The sequence below is a fragment of the Pongo abelii genome, chromosome 9 (assembly GCF_028885655.2).
Source record: "Pongo abelii isolate AG06213 chromosome 9, NHGRI_mPonAbe1-v2.0_pri, whole genome shotgun sequence".
In the NCBI taxonomy this organism is placed as follows: domain Eukaryota; kingdom Metazoa; phylum Chordata; class Mammalia; order Primates; family Hominidae; genus Pongo; species Pongo abelii.
Window position 1 is genome coordinate 58,809,128 of NC_071994.2, and position 16,763 is coordinate 58,825,890.

At 41.9% G+C, this 16,763-nt stretch overlaps 1 protein-coding gene across 4 annotated transcripts in view; it reads right to left on the minus strand.

Annotated features, from left to right (window-relative positions):
* The window catches only part of LDHC (lactate dehydrogenase C), a 38,928-nt gene extending 22,686 nt beyond the window's left edge, over positions 1 to 16,242 (minus strand). Inside the window, exons 1-3 of one of the 4 annotated variants that reach the window (XM_024255722.2) lie at positions 16,080 to 16,242; positions 15,645 to 15,779; positions 13,188 to 13,305 (exon numbers count right to left, since the gene is read on the minus strand). In XM_024255722.2, the coding sequence (XP_024111490.1) occupies positions 13,188 to 13,305; positions 15,645 to 15,770 (244 nt within the window). In that variant the 5' untranslated portion in view covers positions 15,771 to 15,779; positions 16,080 to 16,242. Of the gene's footprint in view, positions 1 to 13,187; positions 13,306 to 15,644; positions 15,780 to 16,025 lie in introns of all 4 variants that reach the window. The other 3 variants (XM_054524626.1, XM_024255724.3, XM_054524627.2) reach the window with 3 other exon arrangements.
* Between the last annotated feature and the right edge of the window lie 521 nt (positions 16,243 to 16,763).

The window sequence follows — 16,763 nt, forward strand, 5'->3', positions numbered from 1 at the left end:
TATATCTATCTCATCTCGACTTTTCATGTTCTTTTAGAAAATGAAATCTAATAGCTGGGCATGGTGGCTCACACCTGTAATTCCAACACTTTGGAAGCTGAGGCTGGCGGATCACTTGATGTCAGGAGTTCAAGACCAGCCTGACCAACATGTCTCTACTAAAAATACAAAAATTAGCCAGCCATGGTGGCGTGCATCTGTAATCCCAGCTACTCAGGAGGCTGAGGCAGGAGAATGGCTTGAACCCAGGAGGTGGAGGTTGCAGTGAGCCCAGATCGTGCCACTGCACTCCAGTCTGTGTGATAGAGTGAGACTCTGTCTCAAAAAAAAAAAAAAGAAAAGAAAGAAAGAAAGAAAATAAAATGAAATCTACTTAATTTTTAAAATATCACATCTTCATTTATGGTGATTCTTGTATCTTTCTAATCCAAAAGAGAAGATAACTTATGAAATATGAACACTGTTGTTTTTCCTGCCCCAATAAAGATTTTAACTAGAAAGGCAAACTTAGGAATTAGACGACATTTCTGGCCAGGCACAGTGACTCACACCTGTAATCCCAGCACTTTAGGAGGCAGAGATGGGTGGATCACTTGAGGTCAGGAGCTCAAAACCAGCCTAGCCAACACGGTGAAACCCCGTCTCTACTAAAAATACAAAAATTAGCTGGGCATGATGGCACGTGCTGTAATCCCAGTTACTCAGGAGGCTAAAGCAGGAAAATCACTTGAACCTAGGAGGTGGAGGTTGCAGTGAGCCGAGATTGTGCCACTGCACTCCGGCCTGAGTGACAGAGCGAGACTCCATCTCAAAAAAAAAAAAAAAAAAATCTGGCTCCAAATCATCTTTACTAGCTTTATGTCTTATTTTTATGTCAGATTTCCCAGCTGCCCTGATCCTGTTAATGCCATCATTTCTTTACCTGTTATTTATTTTTCTTTGTAAATATAACCACAAAGAGACCATAAACTACAGTGGCCTGGAGCAAAAGCTCTGAGGTCTAACTGCCAGTATTCCCAACTTTGCCACTTACTAGCTATGTAACCGTGGACAATTACTTTGCCTACCCCTCTAACTCTCACTTCCTCATCTACAAGATCAAGCTAACAGCGTTTTTTTGTTGTTATTTTGTTTTTGTTTGTTTTTTTGAGGCACAATCTCGCTCTGTCGCCCAAGCTGGAGTGCAGTGGTGCGATCTCAGCTCACTGCAACCTCCGCCTTCCAGGTTCAAGCAATACCCTGCCTCAGCCTCCCAAGTAGCTGGGATTACAGGAGCCTGCCACCACGCCTGGCTAATTTTTGTATTTTTAGTAGAGACGGGGTTTCATCATCTTGACCAGGCTGGTCTTGTACTCCTGACCTCGTGATCTACCCACCTCAGCCTCCCACAGTGCTGGGATTACAGGCAGGAGCTACCACGCCCAGCCGCTAATAGCCTTTTAAAAAATATGGTTCTTAAGAAGATAACTCAGTGAGTTAATATACATTAAGTACTCAACAGTGTGTATTAAATGTTCAATAAATGTTAACAATTAACATTATTATTATATTAGTCAAGTACTTCTTCAAATACCAATTCCTCTGCTAGATATCCCCAAGTATTTATCATATCATTCATAAATGATATGTGGTTATATGTAGAAAGGAAAATAAACAACAGGTAAGGAAATAATGGCATTAACAGGATCAGGGCACCTGGAAAATCTGACATAAAAATAAGACATAAAGCCATCATATCATTCATTATTTATCATATCATTCATAAATACCACTTTCTTCACAGAATTTTTTTATAGCACTTACTGCCTATAATTATGAAAAAGTCCTTATAAGAGCATATGTTATCTTCCCATGGTTATGTCTTATTTAAACCCCTAACTTAATCACAAGCACCATAATATTAATAATAGGTTCTGATTTCACTGATTTCACATTACTCCCTTCTTTCCACAAATATCTTTTTTTTTTTTTTTGAGACGGAGTCTTGCTATGTTGCCCAGGCTGGAGTGGAGTGGCGTGATCTTGGCTCACTGCAACCTATGCCTCCCTGGTTCAAGTGATTCTCCTGCTTCAGCCTCCCAAGTATCTGGGATTACAGGAACCCGCCACCATGCCCAGCTAATTTTTGTATCTTTAGTAGAAACGGGGTTTTGCCATGTTGGCCAGGTTGGTCTTGAACTCCTGACCTCAGGTGATCCACCTGCCTCGGGCTCCCAAAGTGCTGGGATTACAGGCGTGAGCCACCACACCTGGTCCATAAATATCTTAGCACCTTCTATGTTCCACGCACCTGGACTCACTGTACATATGAGATCATTTAAAATATCTGTGAAGCTGGGCATAGTAGTCCCAGCTACTTAGGAAGCTGAAGCAAGAGGGTCACTTGAACCCAGGAGTTAGAGGCTGCAGTGCACTGTGATTGTGCCCATGAACAGCCATCTCTAAACTAAAAAATTAAAAAAAAAAATTGTGGATAATCAACAATGTTCCATCATTGCTCTTCCCCATTAGACCTCACAATATGTATTTTCTTTTTTCTTTTTTTTTTCTGAGACAGAGTCTCACTCTGTTGCCCAGGCTGGAGTGCAGTGGCGCGATCTCGGCTCACTGCAAGCTCCGCCTCCTGGGTTCACGCCATTCTCCTGCCTCAGCCTCCCAAGTAGCTGGGACTACAGGCGCCCGCCAACATGCCCGGCTAATTTTTTTTATTTTTAGTAGAGACGGGGTTTCACCGCGTTAGCCAGGATGGTCTCGATCTCCTGACCTTGTGATCCACCCGCCTCGGCCTCCCAAAGTACTGGGATTACAGGCGTAAGCCACCACGCCTGGCACAAAATGTATTTTTAAAATGTTCTATTGTGAAATATTTCATATACAATAACATATAAGAAATATACATTCAATTTATAAAACATTAAACAACTCTGTTAAAACCACACAAAAGGCCAAGCACGGTGGCTCACACCTGTAATCCCAGCTACTGGGGAGGCTGAGGCACGAGAATCACTTGAACCTGGGAGGCGGAGATTGCAGTGAGCTGAGATCGTGCCACTGCACTCCAGCCTGGGTAACAGGGCAAGACCTAGTCTCTAAAATACAATAATTTTTTAATGAAAAAAATTAAAAATATTAAACAACTCTGCCAAAACCGCACAATAAACACCTAGTTCACATTTGTCCTCTGGAGGCTGAGGTGGGAGGACTGCTTGAACCCAGGAATTCAAGAGTTTGAGGTTGTGGTGAGCTATGATCACACCCCTGAACTCTAGCCTGGGCAACAGAGCAAGACCCTTTTTAAAAACAAAAAAAATCCCCAAATTTGTAGAACATCGTCAACACCTTGGAAGCCCCTGCATGCCTCTAACAGATTATACCTATCAACTACTCTTGTGGCTGGCAAAAAATCACATTACTTTTAAAAAAGCTTTACTACTTATGCATGTTTAAATTACATATTAATTTTTTTTTATTTGTTTTGTTTTGTTTTGAGATGGCTCTATCAGCCAGGCTGGAGTACAGTGGCACGATCTCAGCCGACTGCAACTTCTGCCTCCCAGGTTCAAGCGATTCTCCTACCTCAGCCTCCCAAGTAGCTGGAATTACAGGCACATGCCACCACTCCCAGCTAATTTTTGTATTTTTAGTAGAGACAAGGTTTCGCCATGGTGGCCAGGCTGATCTGGAACTCCTGACCTCAAGTGATCCGCCCATCTCGGCCTCCCAAAGTGCTAAGATTACAAGCATGAGCCACCATGCCCAGCATTACATAGTAAATTTTATGTTTTTGAATCATAAGGCATGTATTCCCTTAACTAAATATTATGTATCTGATATTTATCCATGTTAATGTGTGTTCCTGTAGTTCCTTCACTTTCACTGCTGTGCAGTATTACACTGCATAATTTTACAACTTAGTACTGGGATTCATTGACTTGTTTACAGTTTGGGGCTACTACAATACGTTCTTGTACATGTATCCTAGTGCACATGTGCAAAAGTTTTCTTGGGAATATACTTAGAAGTATAATTTCCAGGTTGTGGGATATGTTCATGTTCAACTTCACCAGGTAATGACAAACTTGTGGGTTTTTTTTTTTTTTTTTTTTGAGAGCGTTTCATTCCATGGCCCAGGCTGGAATGCAGTGGCGAGATCTAGGCTCACTGCAACCTCCACCTCCTGGGTTCAAGCGATTCTCCTGCCTCAGACTCCTGAGTAGCTGGGATTACAGGCACGCACCACCATGCCTGGCTAATTTTTGTATTTTTAGTAGAGACGGGGTTTCACCATGTTGGTCAGGCTGGTCTCAAACTCCTGACCTCGTGATCCGCCCACCTCAGCCTCCCAAAGTGCTGGGAGTACAGGCGTGAGCCACCGCACCCGGCCAAACTTGTTTCTTTAACTGGTTTTACTACATTCCTATATGCTGTGTGTGAGAGCACTTATTGTTCCACATCCTCACAAACACTTAGTATCACACTTCTACCAATCTAGTGGGTGTGTAATGGTATATTGATATGGTTTTTATTTTCCTGTGCTTGGTTATTGAGTTTTTTCCCTCTATTTATAAGCCACTTGAGTGTCTTCTTTTGTAAATTATTGAAGGCTTTTCTCATTTTTCTATTGAGCTGTGCATACTTTTTATGTATTATATTAATACAAGTATTTTTATTCTGAACACTATTCCTTTGTTAGATGTTAACACTGCAAATATCTTCTCTCAGTTTATGGCTTGTCTCTTCGCTCTTTTATATTATATTTTTGTGAACACTCTTAACTTTGTATTCTTTATTGATTATGCTTTTTGTGTCTTTGTGTTTAAATTAGTCCCTACCTTCAGGTCATAAGGATATTCTACTTTATCTTCTAAAGGAAACTCTGAAGTTTTGCTTTTCACATTTTAGTCTTTAACCAACCTGGATTTGATCTTTGTGTGTGGTATCAATTTATTTTTTCCATAATGATAACTACTGCCATAAGAACAATTCTAAAGGTCCATAAATTTCCTATTTATCTAGAAAATTATCAGTGTTATATAACAATCTTTTATATTGTCTCCTAATTAAGTCTCTGCACATAATTAATGCTTTATAATAAGTCTTGAATTAGGTTGGAATGTCCAATAATAACAAAACCTGCAGGGTTTTGACTAGGATTGCATATAATCAATATGGGAAAAATGGATAGCTTAAAATATTGAGACTTCTATGAACAAGGAATATCACTTCATTTATTTATTTTACTCTCGAGTAGCTGGGACTACAGGTGTGTGCCACCACGCCCGGCTAATTTTTTGTATTTTTAGCAGAGACAGGGTTTCACCATGTTGGCCAGGCTGGTCTCGAACTCCTGACCTCAAGGGATCCACTTGACTCGGCCTCGCAAAGTGCTGGGATTACAGGCATGAGCTACTGCGCCCAGCCTCCTCTCATTTATTTAGATAATATATTCTTTGAGTTTTTTGTTGTTTTTTTTCTTTTTTTTGGTTTTGGTTTTGTTTTTTTTTGAGACATGTCACCCAGGCTGGAGTGCAATGGCGCAACCTCAGCTCACTGTGACTTCTGCCTCCCAGGCTCAAGCCATCCTTCCACCTCAGCCTCTCGAGTAGCTGGGATTCAGGCACCCATCAACACGCCCAGCTAATTTTTGTATTTTTGGTAAAGACAGGGTTTCCCCGTGTTTCCCAGGCTGGTCTTAAACTCCTCCACTCAAGCGATACTCCCGCCTCGGCTTCCCAAAGTGCTAGGATTACTGGCACCACACCCAGCCTGACATTTAACATCTTCTAATGAGGTGGTATGTTTTCTGCACAAAAGCTCTTATCCCAGGTATTTCCTATTTTTATGATATTGTAAATAATAGCTTTAGATTTCTTTTGCCTGGTTTTGGCATGCAGAAATACAATGGATTTTTTTTTTTTTTTTTTGAGATGGAGTCTTGCTCTGTTGCCCAGGCTGGGGTGCACTGCCACAATCTTGGCTCACTGTAACTTCCACCTCCGGGTTCAAGTGATTCTCCTACTTCAGCGTACCAAGTAGCTGGATTACAGGTGTGCACCATTACGCCCAGCTAATTTTTGTATTTTTAGTAGAGACAGGGGTCTCACCATGTTGCCCAGGCTGATCTCGAACTCCTGGCCTTAAGTGATCTACCACCTCAGCCTCCCAGAGTGCTGGGATTACAGGCGTGGGCCATCGTGCCCTGCCTTGATTTCTGATTACTAACTTTGTCTGTCATCCTTGCTAAACTTCCAGTTTTATATGCTGTCCTCTTCTTATATTTCTATCTTCTTTTTAATTCATTAGGTATGTTTATCTAATATTACTTCTTCCTCTTTACTAATTTTTTTGTTTTTTTGGATCAGAGTCTTGCTCCATCGCTCAGGCTGGAGTATAGTGGCAGCGATCTTGGTTCACTGCAACCTCCACCTCCCGGGTTGAAGTGATTCTCCTGCCTCAGCCTCCTGAGTAGCTGGGACTACAGGTGTGCACCACCACATGCAACTAATTTTTGTAGTTTCAGTAGAGACAGGGTTTCACCGTGTTGGCCAGGCTAGTCTTGAACTCCTGACCTCAAATGATTCACCCGTGTTGGCCTCCCAAAATGCTGAGATTACAGGCATGAGCCACCATGCCCAGACACCTTTAAGAATTTAAAGGTTTCTGTTCGTTAGCTGTCACAGAAGTTAGACCATGTCATCTGTAATCCCAGCTGAGTTAGACAGAAGGATCATTTGGGCCCAGGAGTTTGAGACCAGCCTGGGCAACATAGCGAGATCCCATCTCTGTGTTTTTTGTTTGTTTTGAGATGGAGTTTTGCTCTTGTCACCCAGGCTGGAGTGTAATGGCATGATCTCGGCTCACTGTCACCTCCACCTCCCAGGTTAAAGCGATTCTCCTGACTCAGGTTCCTGAGTAGCTGGGATTATAGGCATGCATCACCACGCCCAACTAATTTTTGTATTTTTAGTAGAGATGGGGTTTCACCAGGTTGGCCACGCTGGTCTCAAACTCCTGACCTCAAGTGATCTGCCTGTCTAGCCTCCCAAAGTTCTAGGATTACTGGCGTGAGCCACCATGTCCAACCTATACCTCGCCTCTTTAAAAATTATTTAAAAATTTGAGGCCAGGCATGGTGGCTCACTCCTGTAATCCCAGCACTTTGGGAAGCCGAGGCAGGCAGATCACCTGAGGTCAGGAGTTAGAGACCAGCCTGGCCAACATGGTGAAACCCCATGTCTTCTAAAAATACAAAAAATTAGCCGGGCTTAGTGGTGCGTGCCTGTAATTTCAGCTACTCGAGAGGCTGAGGCAGGAGAATCACTTGAACCTGGGAGGTAGAGGGTGCAGTGAGCTGAGATCACACCACTGCACCCAGCCTGGGTGACAGTGTGAGACTTTGTCTCAAAATAAAATAAAATAAAATAAAAAATATAAAAATTTGAAAAAGAAAAAGAAATTACAACATGCATTTTTAACTTATCAAAGTTCGAAGTTAATCACCACACTTTCTGCTTCTCTAATGACACAGGAAACTTAGAACACTACTTCATTCATCACTATCACCCCTCGCCCATATATTTATATGCTATATTCAAAAATTTTTTAATCCCCCAAGACTACAGTTTTATACAATTGATGTTTATTTAGATTTGCCTTCATATTTACCATTTTCTCTGCCCTTCATTTTTTGTCTTGCATCACAGATCTTGTATGTGAGATCACTTTTCTTTTGCCTGAGATATATACTTTTGTGTTTCCTTTAGGGAGGGTCTGACAGTAATTGTCTCAGTCTGTTTCTGAAGACACTTTCATTCACTCTCCCCGCCTTTTTTTTTTTTTTTTTTTTTTTTTTTTAAGAGACAAGATTTCACTATGCTGCCCAGGCCGGTCTCAAAGTGATCCTTCTGCCTCAGGCTGCTACCAGGCCCAGCTTTGTCCTTGTTCTTAAAAGATGTTTTTGCTGGGTAGATTCCAGATTGACACTTACTCCTCCCTCAGCACATTAAAAATATCATTCCATTGTCTTCTGGTTTCACTGCTGCTATTGTCACCCTCTCCCTTTTCTGTAGGTAATTTATCTTCTCTGACAATTTTTAAGAACTTCTTTTTGCCTTTAGTGTTCTCTAATTTCACAAGAATATGTCCAGGTATGGATATTGTATTTATTCTTCTTGAGATTATTTGGCTTCTTAAATCTGTGGGTTGATATTTTTCAGTGGTCTTCAAAAAAGCTCAATCATAATCTCTTCAAATGTGATGATTCTATCCTCCATGACTCTTAACCTGTTATATTTTCTACTTCTTGTCTTCTGGGTAATTGCCTTAGATTTGACACTTCTCTCTTCAAATGTGTCTAATCTATCATTGTATCCATAGACGTTGTTGTAGTTGTTGTTTTAAGACAGAGTCTCGCTTTGTCGCCCAGGCTGGAGTGTGGAGTGGTGCCATCTCAGTTCATTGCAACCTCTGCCTCCTGGTTCAAGTGATTCTCTTGCCTCAGCCTCCTGAGTAGCTGAGACTACAGGCATGGACCACCACACCCAGCTAATTTTTGTATTTTTAGTAGAGACAGGTTTTCACCATGTTGGCCAAGCTGATCTCTAACTCCTGACCTCAACCAATCCACCTGCCTCACCTTCCCAAAGTGCTGGGATTATAGGACTGAGCCACTATGCCTGGCTCCATTGAGTTTTTCACATTTATAAGTTATATTTTGTTACTTTTTAAATGTTTTTATAGTCTCCCGTCTCATGCTGATATTTTCAAGTCTGTCCTTTATTTTTTAAGTAGAATAGTCATATTAATTTTATAATTTGTGTTTGATAATTTTTAAATCTATAGTGGCATGTTTCTGTTATGCTGGTTCTTGTTCATGCCTTTTCTTGCAGATTTAATTATTTCTATTGTGAGATGTTCATTTTCTCTGGAAGTTTATTTGTGGAAGTTCTTTGAGGCCTGAAATAAAGTGAGTTTCCTCCAGCTACCATCTGATTGCTTAAGGTTTTCTGGAACTCAAAAAAGAGCCAGCTTGTGGTTCCAAATCCTTAGCAGGTATATTCCCCCACTAAAGTGTCTAAGACATTCCATTTTACTTGTAGTCCCCAAAGGCAGGGAGAGAATAATTATTTGTAGATCATCATTACATTAACGGTATAGTTCTGGCAATGGTAAACTACTGTTGGCAGGCAAGCGATATCTGGTCTACCACCTGTGTTTGGTAAATAGAGTCTCACTGGAGCCACACCCACTTGCTTATGTATTATTGTCTGTGGCTTCCTTTTGCACTGTAAGAGCAGAGTTGAGTAGGTATAATAGGAACTACATAGCTGGAAAAGCCTAAAATATCTACTATCTGAGTCTTTCCAGAAAAAGTTTAGTAACCCCTGGCTTAGTCCACTAGGGTACCAGCTTTGTGGGGTGATCTCCCCAAATCCCCAAGCTCTGTCTCTGTTCTCCTAAATTTTATGAGTCAGTGAAAACCAAAATTGATGTCCACCATGTTTGGCAAATGCTATCGGGGTAAAAAGAGCAATCAGAGCTGCAGTGCTCTGCTTAACTCTCTGGTTTCCTCACTTCATTCAGTACCTGTTGTGAAAATGCCTTACTTTTTTGTTAAGAGCATATTCTTTCTCAAGGATTGATTTTTTTTATTTCATATTTTATGCAGGAGTTTTCTCATTTACAGCAAAAGATTTATCCAGGTATTTATCCTGCCATATTATTAGAAATTGAAGGTTGAATATGTTTTCAAGTATTTTAAAATATGGCCAGGTGCGGTGGCTCATACCTGTAATCCCAGCACTTTGGGAGGCCAAGGTGGGTGGTTTCGCTTGAGGTCAGGCATTCGAGACCAGCCTGGCCAACATGGTGAAACCCCGTCTCTACTAAAAATACAATTAGCTGGGCATGGTGGTATGCACCTGTAATTCCAGCTACTTGGGAGGCTGAGGCAGGAGAATCTCTTGAACCTGGGAGGTGGAGGTTACAGTGAGCAGAGATCACACCACTGCACTCCAGCCTGGGTGACAGAGCAAGACTCCGTCTCAAAAAATAAAATAAAATAAAATAGTAATACTCTTTTAATTTGACTCCATTTAACCAATCCACCAAATTAACTGATACAAAACATACTGATATCCCAGACATACTAAACACTCTCAACTAGTAAATTACTATCTAGTATGTCTACGTACTTCTGCTCATTAGTTGCTACATATCAAGAATTAGTCATATTTGTACCCAAATATATTTATGTATTTATTATTATTATATATAATTAAAGATAATATAAGTCACTAAATACCAGTGTGAAAGAAATGTTTGGTAAAGGTAAACACCACATTCAACATTGAGATTTGAGGGACAGGAAGATATGAATATACAGAATGTATCAACTGACTTGGTAATGTTTTATTTCTTTTGCTGAGTGGTAGATGCACTGATGTTTGTTATATTATTATATATATTTTAGCAATAGGATCTTCCTTTGTGCCCAGGCTGGAGTGCAGTGATACAATCATAGCTCACTGCAACCTTGAACTCAAGCAATCGTCCTGCATCAGCCTCGCAAAGCTAGGGCTACAGGCACAATGGAGACAGGGTCTCACTATGTTGCCTCTGGCTGATTTCAAACTCCTGGCCTCATGTGACCCTCCTACATCAGCCTCCCAATGTTATATTATTTTTAATCTTTTTCTCTATCAAGTATTCCATAATTAATATTAAAAATAATTGTTTCTATGAAAAGTAAGTTAATCCCTGGGAAGACATTAAAAGCAAATTGTTTAAAAATTGTCCTTCTAGGTTTGAGAAAGGGATAAAAATGGGCTGGGCGTGGTGGCTCACACCTGCAACTGCTTGAGCCTAGGAGTTTGAGACCAGCCTGAGCAACAGAGTGACACCCCATCTCTACAAATAACAATTTTTTAAAAATTAGCTGGGTGTAGTGCTGTGCACCTATAGTCCCAGCTACACAGAATGGTGAGGTGGGAGCATCACCTGAGCCTGGGAATTCGAGGCTGCAGTGAACCATGATTATGCCACTGCACTCCAGCCTGGTGAAACTGTCTCCAAAAATAAAATAAAGTCATAAAATTTAGTAAGGTTTTATAACCAGATTGCTTCCATGAACACTTTTAAATTTCTTGTAGTATTTTAAAGCAATCTAAATGATCATTATTGATGTGCTTTCAGAAAGACACCGCCTGTTGTCCCAGATACTTGCCAGGCTGAGGCAGGAGGACCACTTCGGCCCAGGAGTTCGAGATTGTAGTGTGCTAAGACCATGCCTATAAATTGCCACTCCAGGCCGGGTGCGGTGGCTCACGCCTGTAATCCCAGCACTTTGGGAGGCCAAGGCAGGTGGGTCACCTGAGGTCAGGAGTTCAAGACCAGAGTGGCTAACATGGTGAAACCCTGTGTCTGCTAAAAACACAAAAATTAGCCAGGCATGGTGGCACACACCTATAGTCCCAGCTACTTGGGAGCCTAAGGCAGGAGAATCGTTTGAACCTTGGAGGTGGAGGTTGTGGTGAGCTGAGATTGCACCACCACACTCTAGCCTGGGCAACAGATCAAGACTCTGTCTCAAAAATAAATAAATAAATAGCCACTCCAATCTGGGCAACACGGAGAGGAGAGGAAAGGAAAGGATGGAGGGCTGGGGAGGGGAGGGGAGGTGAGTGGAGGGGAGAGGATCAGAGGGGGAAAGGGGAAGAGGAGGAAAGGAGGAATGAAATGAAGGGAGAAGGGAAAGGGGGAAGGAAAGGGAAAGGGAAAAGGAGGGGAATGGGAAGATGGAAGGGAAGAGGGAAGGGATGGGAAGGCACTGCAGAACTCTAATCAGCTGAGCCGTACTCAAAGGCCTTGCCCTACAATCAGAAAATCAGCAAATGAGCTTGTATCTACATGTGTATGTTTTAGGTCAATATAAAATGTTTATCATGGCTCTTTCTAAGAAGCATGTTTAAATTAGGTAACTGCCTTCAATCTCAATCATGTTAGATAAGAGGGCTTCTAGTAGAAAGTATATCTGTTGATTCGCATGACCAAACAGTGCACCATATACTTTAGTGTATGATAAAATAATTATGTTTCCTAATTATCTGAGGCTTCTTAGTTGGTCAACAGATGATGCTAACGCCAATGAGGCCAAGTTCTAAATTTCTTATGTTCTATGGCCTCATGCTATGCCTTGAAACCTGGTTCACTATAAACATAGAAAGAAAACTAAAGAATATGGATAAATATATTAATAATACTACAAAAACTCTTCAAGATTGTATATTCTTGGGAAAATATATAAGACAAAATGACAAGCTTAAAAGCATTTATATATCAGTTATGTAAAGAAAACAAAAGCTTAGAAAACCTACATAAAGTCATTAATAGAAGATATTCAATTTTTCTTTATGCTTTTTTTCTGTTTTCCAAATATGCTCCAATTATATTGAAATGTTCTTTTTAAAAAAATTAACTTTTTAAATTATATAGCCTGGCTGGGCGTGGCAGCTCACACCTATAATTCCACCACTTTGGAAGGCCAAGGCAGGCGGATCACCTGAAGTCAGGAGTTAGAGACCAGCCTGGGCAACATATAGTGAAACCCCATCTCTACTAAAAATACAAAAATCAGCGGGGTGTGGTGGCGCATGCCTGTAATCCCAGCTACTCGGGAGACTGAGGCAAGAAAACTGCTTGAACCCGGGTGGCGGAGGTTGCAGTGAGCTGAGATCGTGCCATTGCACTCCAGCCTGGGCAACAGAGCGAGACTCATCTCAAAATAAATAAATAAATAAAAATAAACTATATGGCCCAATCACCTGAGGTCAGGAGTTCAAGACCAGCCTGGCCAACATGGCGAAACTACGTCTCTACTAAAAATACAAAAATTAGCCAGGCGTGGTGGTGCATGCCTGTAATCCCAGCTACACAGGAGACTGAGGCAGGAGAATCACTTGAAGCTGGGAGGTGGAGGTTGCAGTGAGCCAAGATTGCGCCACTGCACCCTAATCTGGGTGACAGAGTGAGACCCTCTCAAAAAACAAAAAAAATTAATTAACTAATTTAAATTATATGGCCCAATGGCATGGTGCTATTTTTAATTTTATATTTATTAACATCAGTTTGGTAAAATTTGTTACTTTTTTAAAAAGCTTTGAAAATAACTTTATAAAACTAAAATTAACCTTTTCCAGAAGTAATCTTTGAAGTACTAAAGAAAAGACTGCCATGCTGAAGATCCATCATTTCTCCCTTCAGTTTGTCCAATGCAACATCAACGAGGGCAAGTTCATCAGCCAAATCCTAAAATATATGAAAGTTCTGAATAAAATGTTCCTACTTAAGTTTTAGGAGAATAAGAAGAATTTTCATGTGGCTACTTGATAATTAAGGGAATCTCATATTTTAATAGGGAAAAATGATATAAAAATGTTTTTCAATGAGCCTGGGTGACCGAAAGTCAAGGTAAGTAAACATTAAGATGTAGCAAAAATTGTTTGACTTCATATAATTGTTAGAACGTTTTAGAGCTGGGTGTTTTTTGTTTTTGTTTTTGTTTTTTTGCCATTCAGATAACAATTTGAAACCAAGGAAAATAAAATGATTTCAAAGGCTTTTATTATATTTAGCCTTTATTTTTGTGTTTTTTGTTTTGTTTTGTTTGAAATGAAGTCTCACTCTGTCGCCCAGGCTGGAGTGCAGTGGCACAATCTCGGGCACTGCAACCTCCGTCTCCCAGGTTCAAGCGATTTTCGTGCTTCAGCCTCCTGAGTAGCTGGGATTACAGGCGCCCGCCACCATGTCTGGCTAATTTTTGTATTTTTAGTAGAGATGGGGTTTCACCATATTGGTCAGGCTGGTCTCAAACTCCTAACCTCAAGTGATCTGCCCACCTCAGCCTCACAAAGTCCTGGGATTACAGGCCTGAGCCACTGCTCCCGGCCAGGATTTTATTATATTTAACCTTAAGCCTGATTTCTGAGTTGGCTAAAGCTGCTTTTAGTATGCATCGTTATGGCCCAAACGGAAGGTAACCACCTCTGATGAACACTTATTGTTTTCATCCGTCTAGTGTCCCTTTTTCTGGTAATAGAATTTCTCTTTTCCATGGGAACCCATTCCATGTGTTTCAGTGCGGTACAATTAACATTGGTCTTCCAAGCTTGGGGTAGATGGGCATAAAACCAGACCTAGCCAATTGTTCCATCCTTTCCTTCTGGTCACAGAAATCAGTTCATAAGTGGACATATGGCCCAGGTATAAGAAACAAGCATGTCTATGAAGTTTGAAAATGGAAGATGGAAGATTACATCTCACTTTTCTTTGGAATCATAAGCTCTAAGAATAACATGCAAATCTAAGAACATTAGTAAGGACTGTAGAGTTGGAGAAAAAACAAGAATCTAAGAACAAACTGTACAGCCATCTTTACCACCACATAGAAAGACTCTACGAATTAAGCCAACAGAGAAAATCTAAACCGAGATATACAAAGACTATGTCTTGATATGTGTGAACTTCAGAATCCGGTAGTACCTGAAGCAGTTTTGCCCTATTTCCAGTTACATGAACAATATATCGTCTTTTTCTGCTTACCCTAATTTAAATTGGGTTTTTGTCACATGCGACAGAGTACGGAACTATATACAAGGAGTGTATTCATTCAGAATTCAATGGCCAGATTCCAAAGGCGAACAGTAAGGGAAAGAGGTAAAAGTCCCTACTTACGGCCAGGCGTGGTGGCTCATGCCTGTAATCCCAGCACTTTGGGAGGCTGAGGCAGGCGGATCACGAGGTCAAGAAATCAAGGCCATCCTGGCCAATATGATGAAACCCCGTTTCTACTAAAAATATAAAAATTAGCTGGGTGTGGTGGCACATGCCTGTAGTCCCAGCTACTCAGGAGGCTGAGGCAGGAGAATCGCTTGAACCCGGGAGTCGGAGGTTGCCGGGAGCCGGGAGGTTGCCAGGAGCCGAGATCCTGCCGCTGCACTCCAGCCTGGCAACAGAGCGAGACTCCGTCTCAAAAAAAAAAAAAAAAAAAAGGGAACAATAAACACTGGGAACTCCAAAAGCAGAGAGGGAGAAGGGCACAAGGGTTAAAAACAATACCTATTGGCAGCCAGGTGTGGTGGCTCATGCCTGTAATCCCAGTACTTTGGGAGGCCGAGGCAGGCGGATCACTTGAGGTCAGGAGTTCGAAACCAGCCTGGCCAACATGGAGAAACCCCATCTCTACTAAAAATATAAAAAATTAGCCAGGCCTGGTGGTGCATGCCTGTGGCCCTAGCTATTCAAGAGGCTGAGGCAGGAGAATTGCTTGATCTCAGGGGGTGGAGGTTGCAGTGGGCCAGGATCGCGCCACTGCACTCCAACCTGGGTAACAGACAAATCCTGTCTCAAAAAAAGAAAAAGAAAAGGAAAGTCAGAAAAAAAAGAAAGGAAAAAAAAGAAGTAAAAAAAAAAAAAAAAGGAAAAGAAAGAGAGAAAGAAAGGAAGGAAGGGAGGGAGGGAGGGAGGAAAGGTCAGAGGATACATAATTGCTTTCAAGGGATTAACCTGGCAACCCTGAATACATCGACATATACAAGACTCTGAAGTGCTCACTTGATTTTCAGCCACAGGATGGGCTTCTCACTCACCTTCAGTAAGATACTAATAGCACAAGCCATGCCTACGGCACCAGTTCCAACAATAGTAATTTTACACTGGGAGTTTTTATCATCCTCAATTAGCTTCTCAATTAGCTGCTCCTTGACAGTTGACATTTGGAGAACCTGATAGGGATAATGCAATTTCATTGGATTAACCACACTGAACATCTAAGAAACTACCTCTTCAGTTTGCAGAATGTTGGAGCCGGGGATCGGGGGAAGCCAAAGAAAGAATTTCCTGGTCAAAGGGTGCGGGGAGGGTAAAGCACGGCCCAGTCTACCAGGCAATGGGAGGGCTGGGGCACCAGCGGGCTTTTGGATTTCTCCCTGCCCCCAGCCACCACTTTCACCCCAGCACCACACGCTCACAAATGCTTTGCTTGGCGCAATCAGTACAGATGACCCAAAAGGGCAAAGCACCACCTTTGAAGGAAGGCACAGAAGTGACACCAGAAAAATACACCAACGACAGTTGAGGCCCGAAGCCCGGCGACGGTTGCCCTCCGTGCGACTGGGGACACGCACGTTCGCCCGCTCGGCTCTTGTGCGTCAGCACGCAAGCTCCGCCCCCCGCCGGCCCAGGCCTGGGGATGCGGCGTCTTTTCTGCGCCGGAGCGCTGTGTGGGTGGCGGCGGTCCAGATCACCGAAGTATTGATGCGAAGAATTCTAGACTGGCCCAAAGAGTGTGCAAGACGGGGATATCCATGCATTATTTGCAGGATTTTAAAAAATTATTAACTTCTGTAACTTCAGGACTGAGTGCTGAAATAAAGTTAGAATTTCTCTTGAGAGAACAGAGGGTAGTAATGAAACGCAAAGATGCGAAGGATGCTTTCAATTTACAGCAAGAAATTGTTAATATTTATAACTCATGGCCGGACGCGGTGGCTCACACCTGTAATCCCAGCACTTTGGGAGGCCCAGGCAGGTGGATCACCTGAGGTCAGGAGTTTGAGACCAGCCTGGCCAACATGGTGAAACCCCTTCTCTACTAAAAATATAAAATTAGTCGGGCATGGTGGCGCAAGCCTGTAGTCCCAGCTACTTGGGAGGCTGAGACAGGAGAATCGCTTGAACCCAGGAGGCGGAGGTTGCAGTGAGCCAAG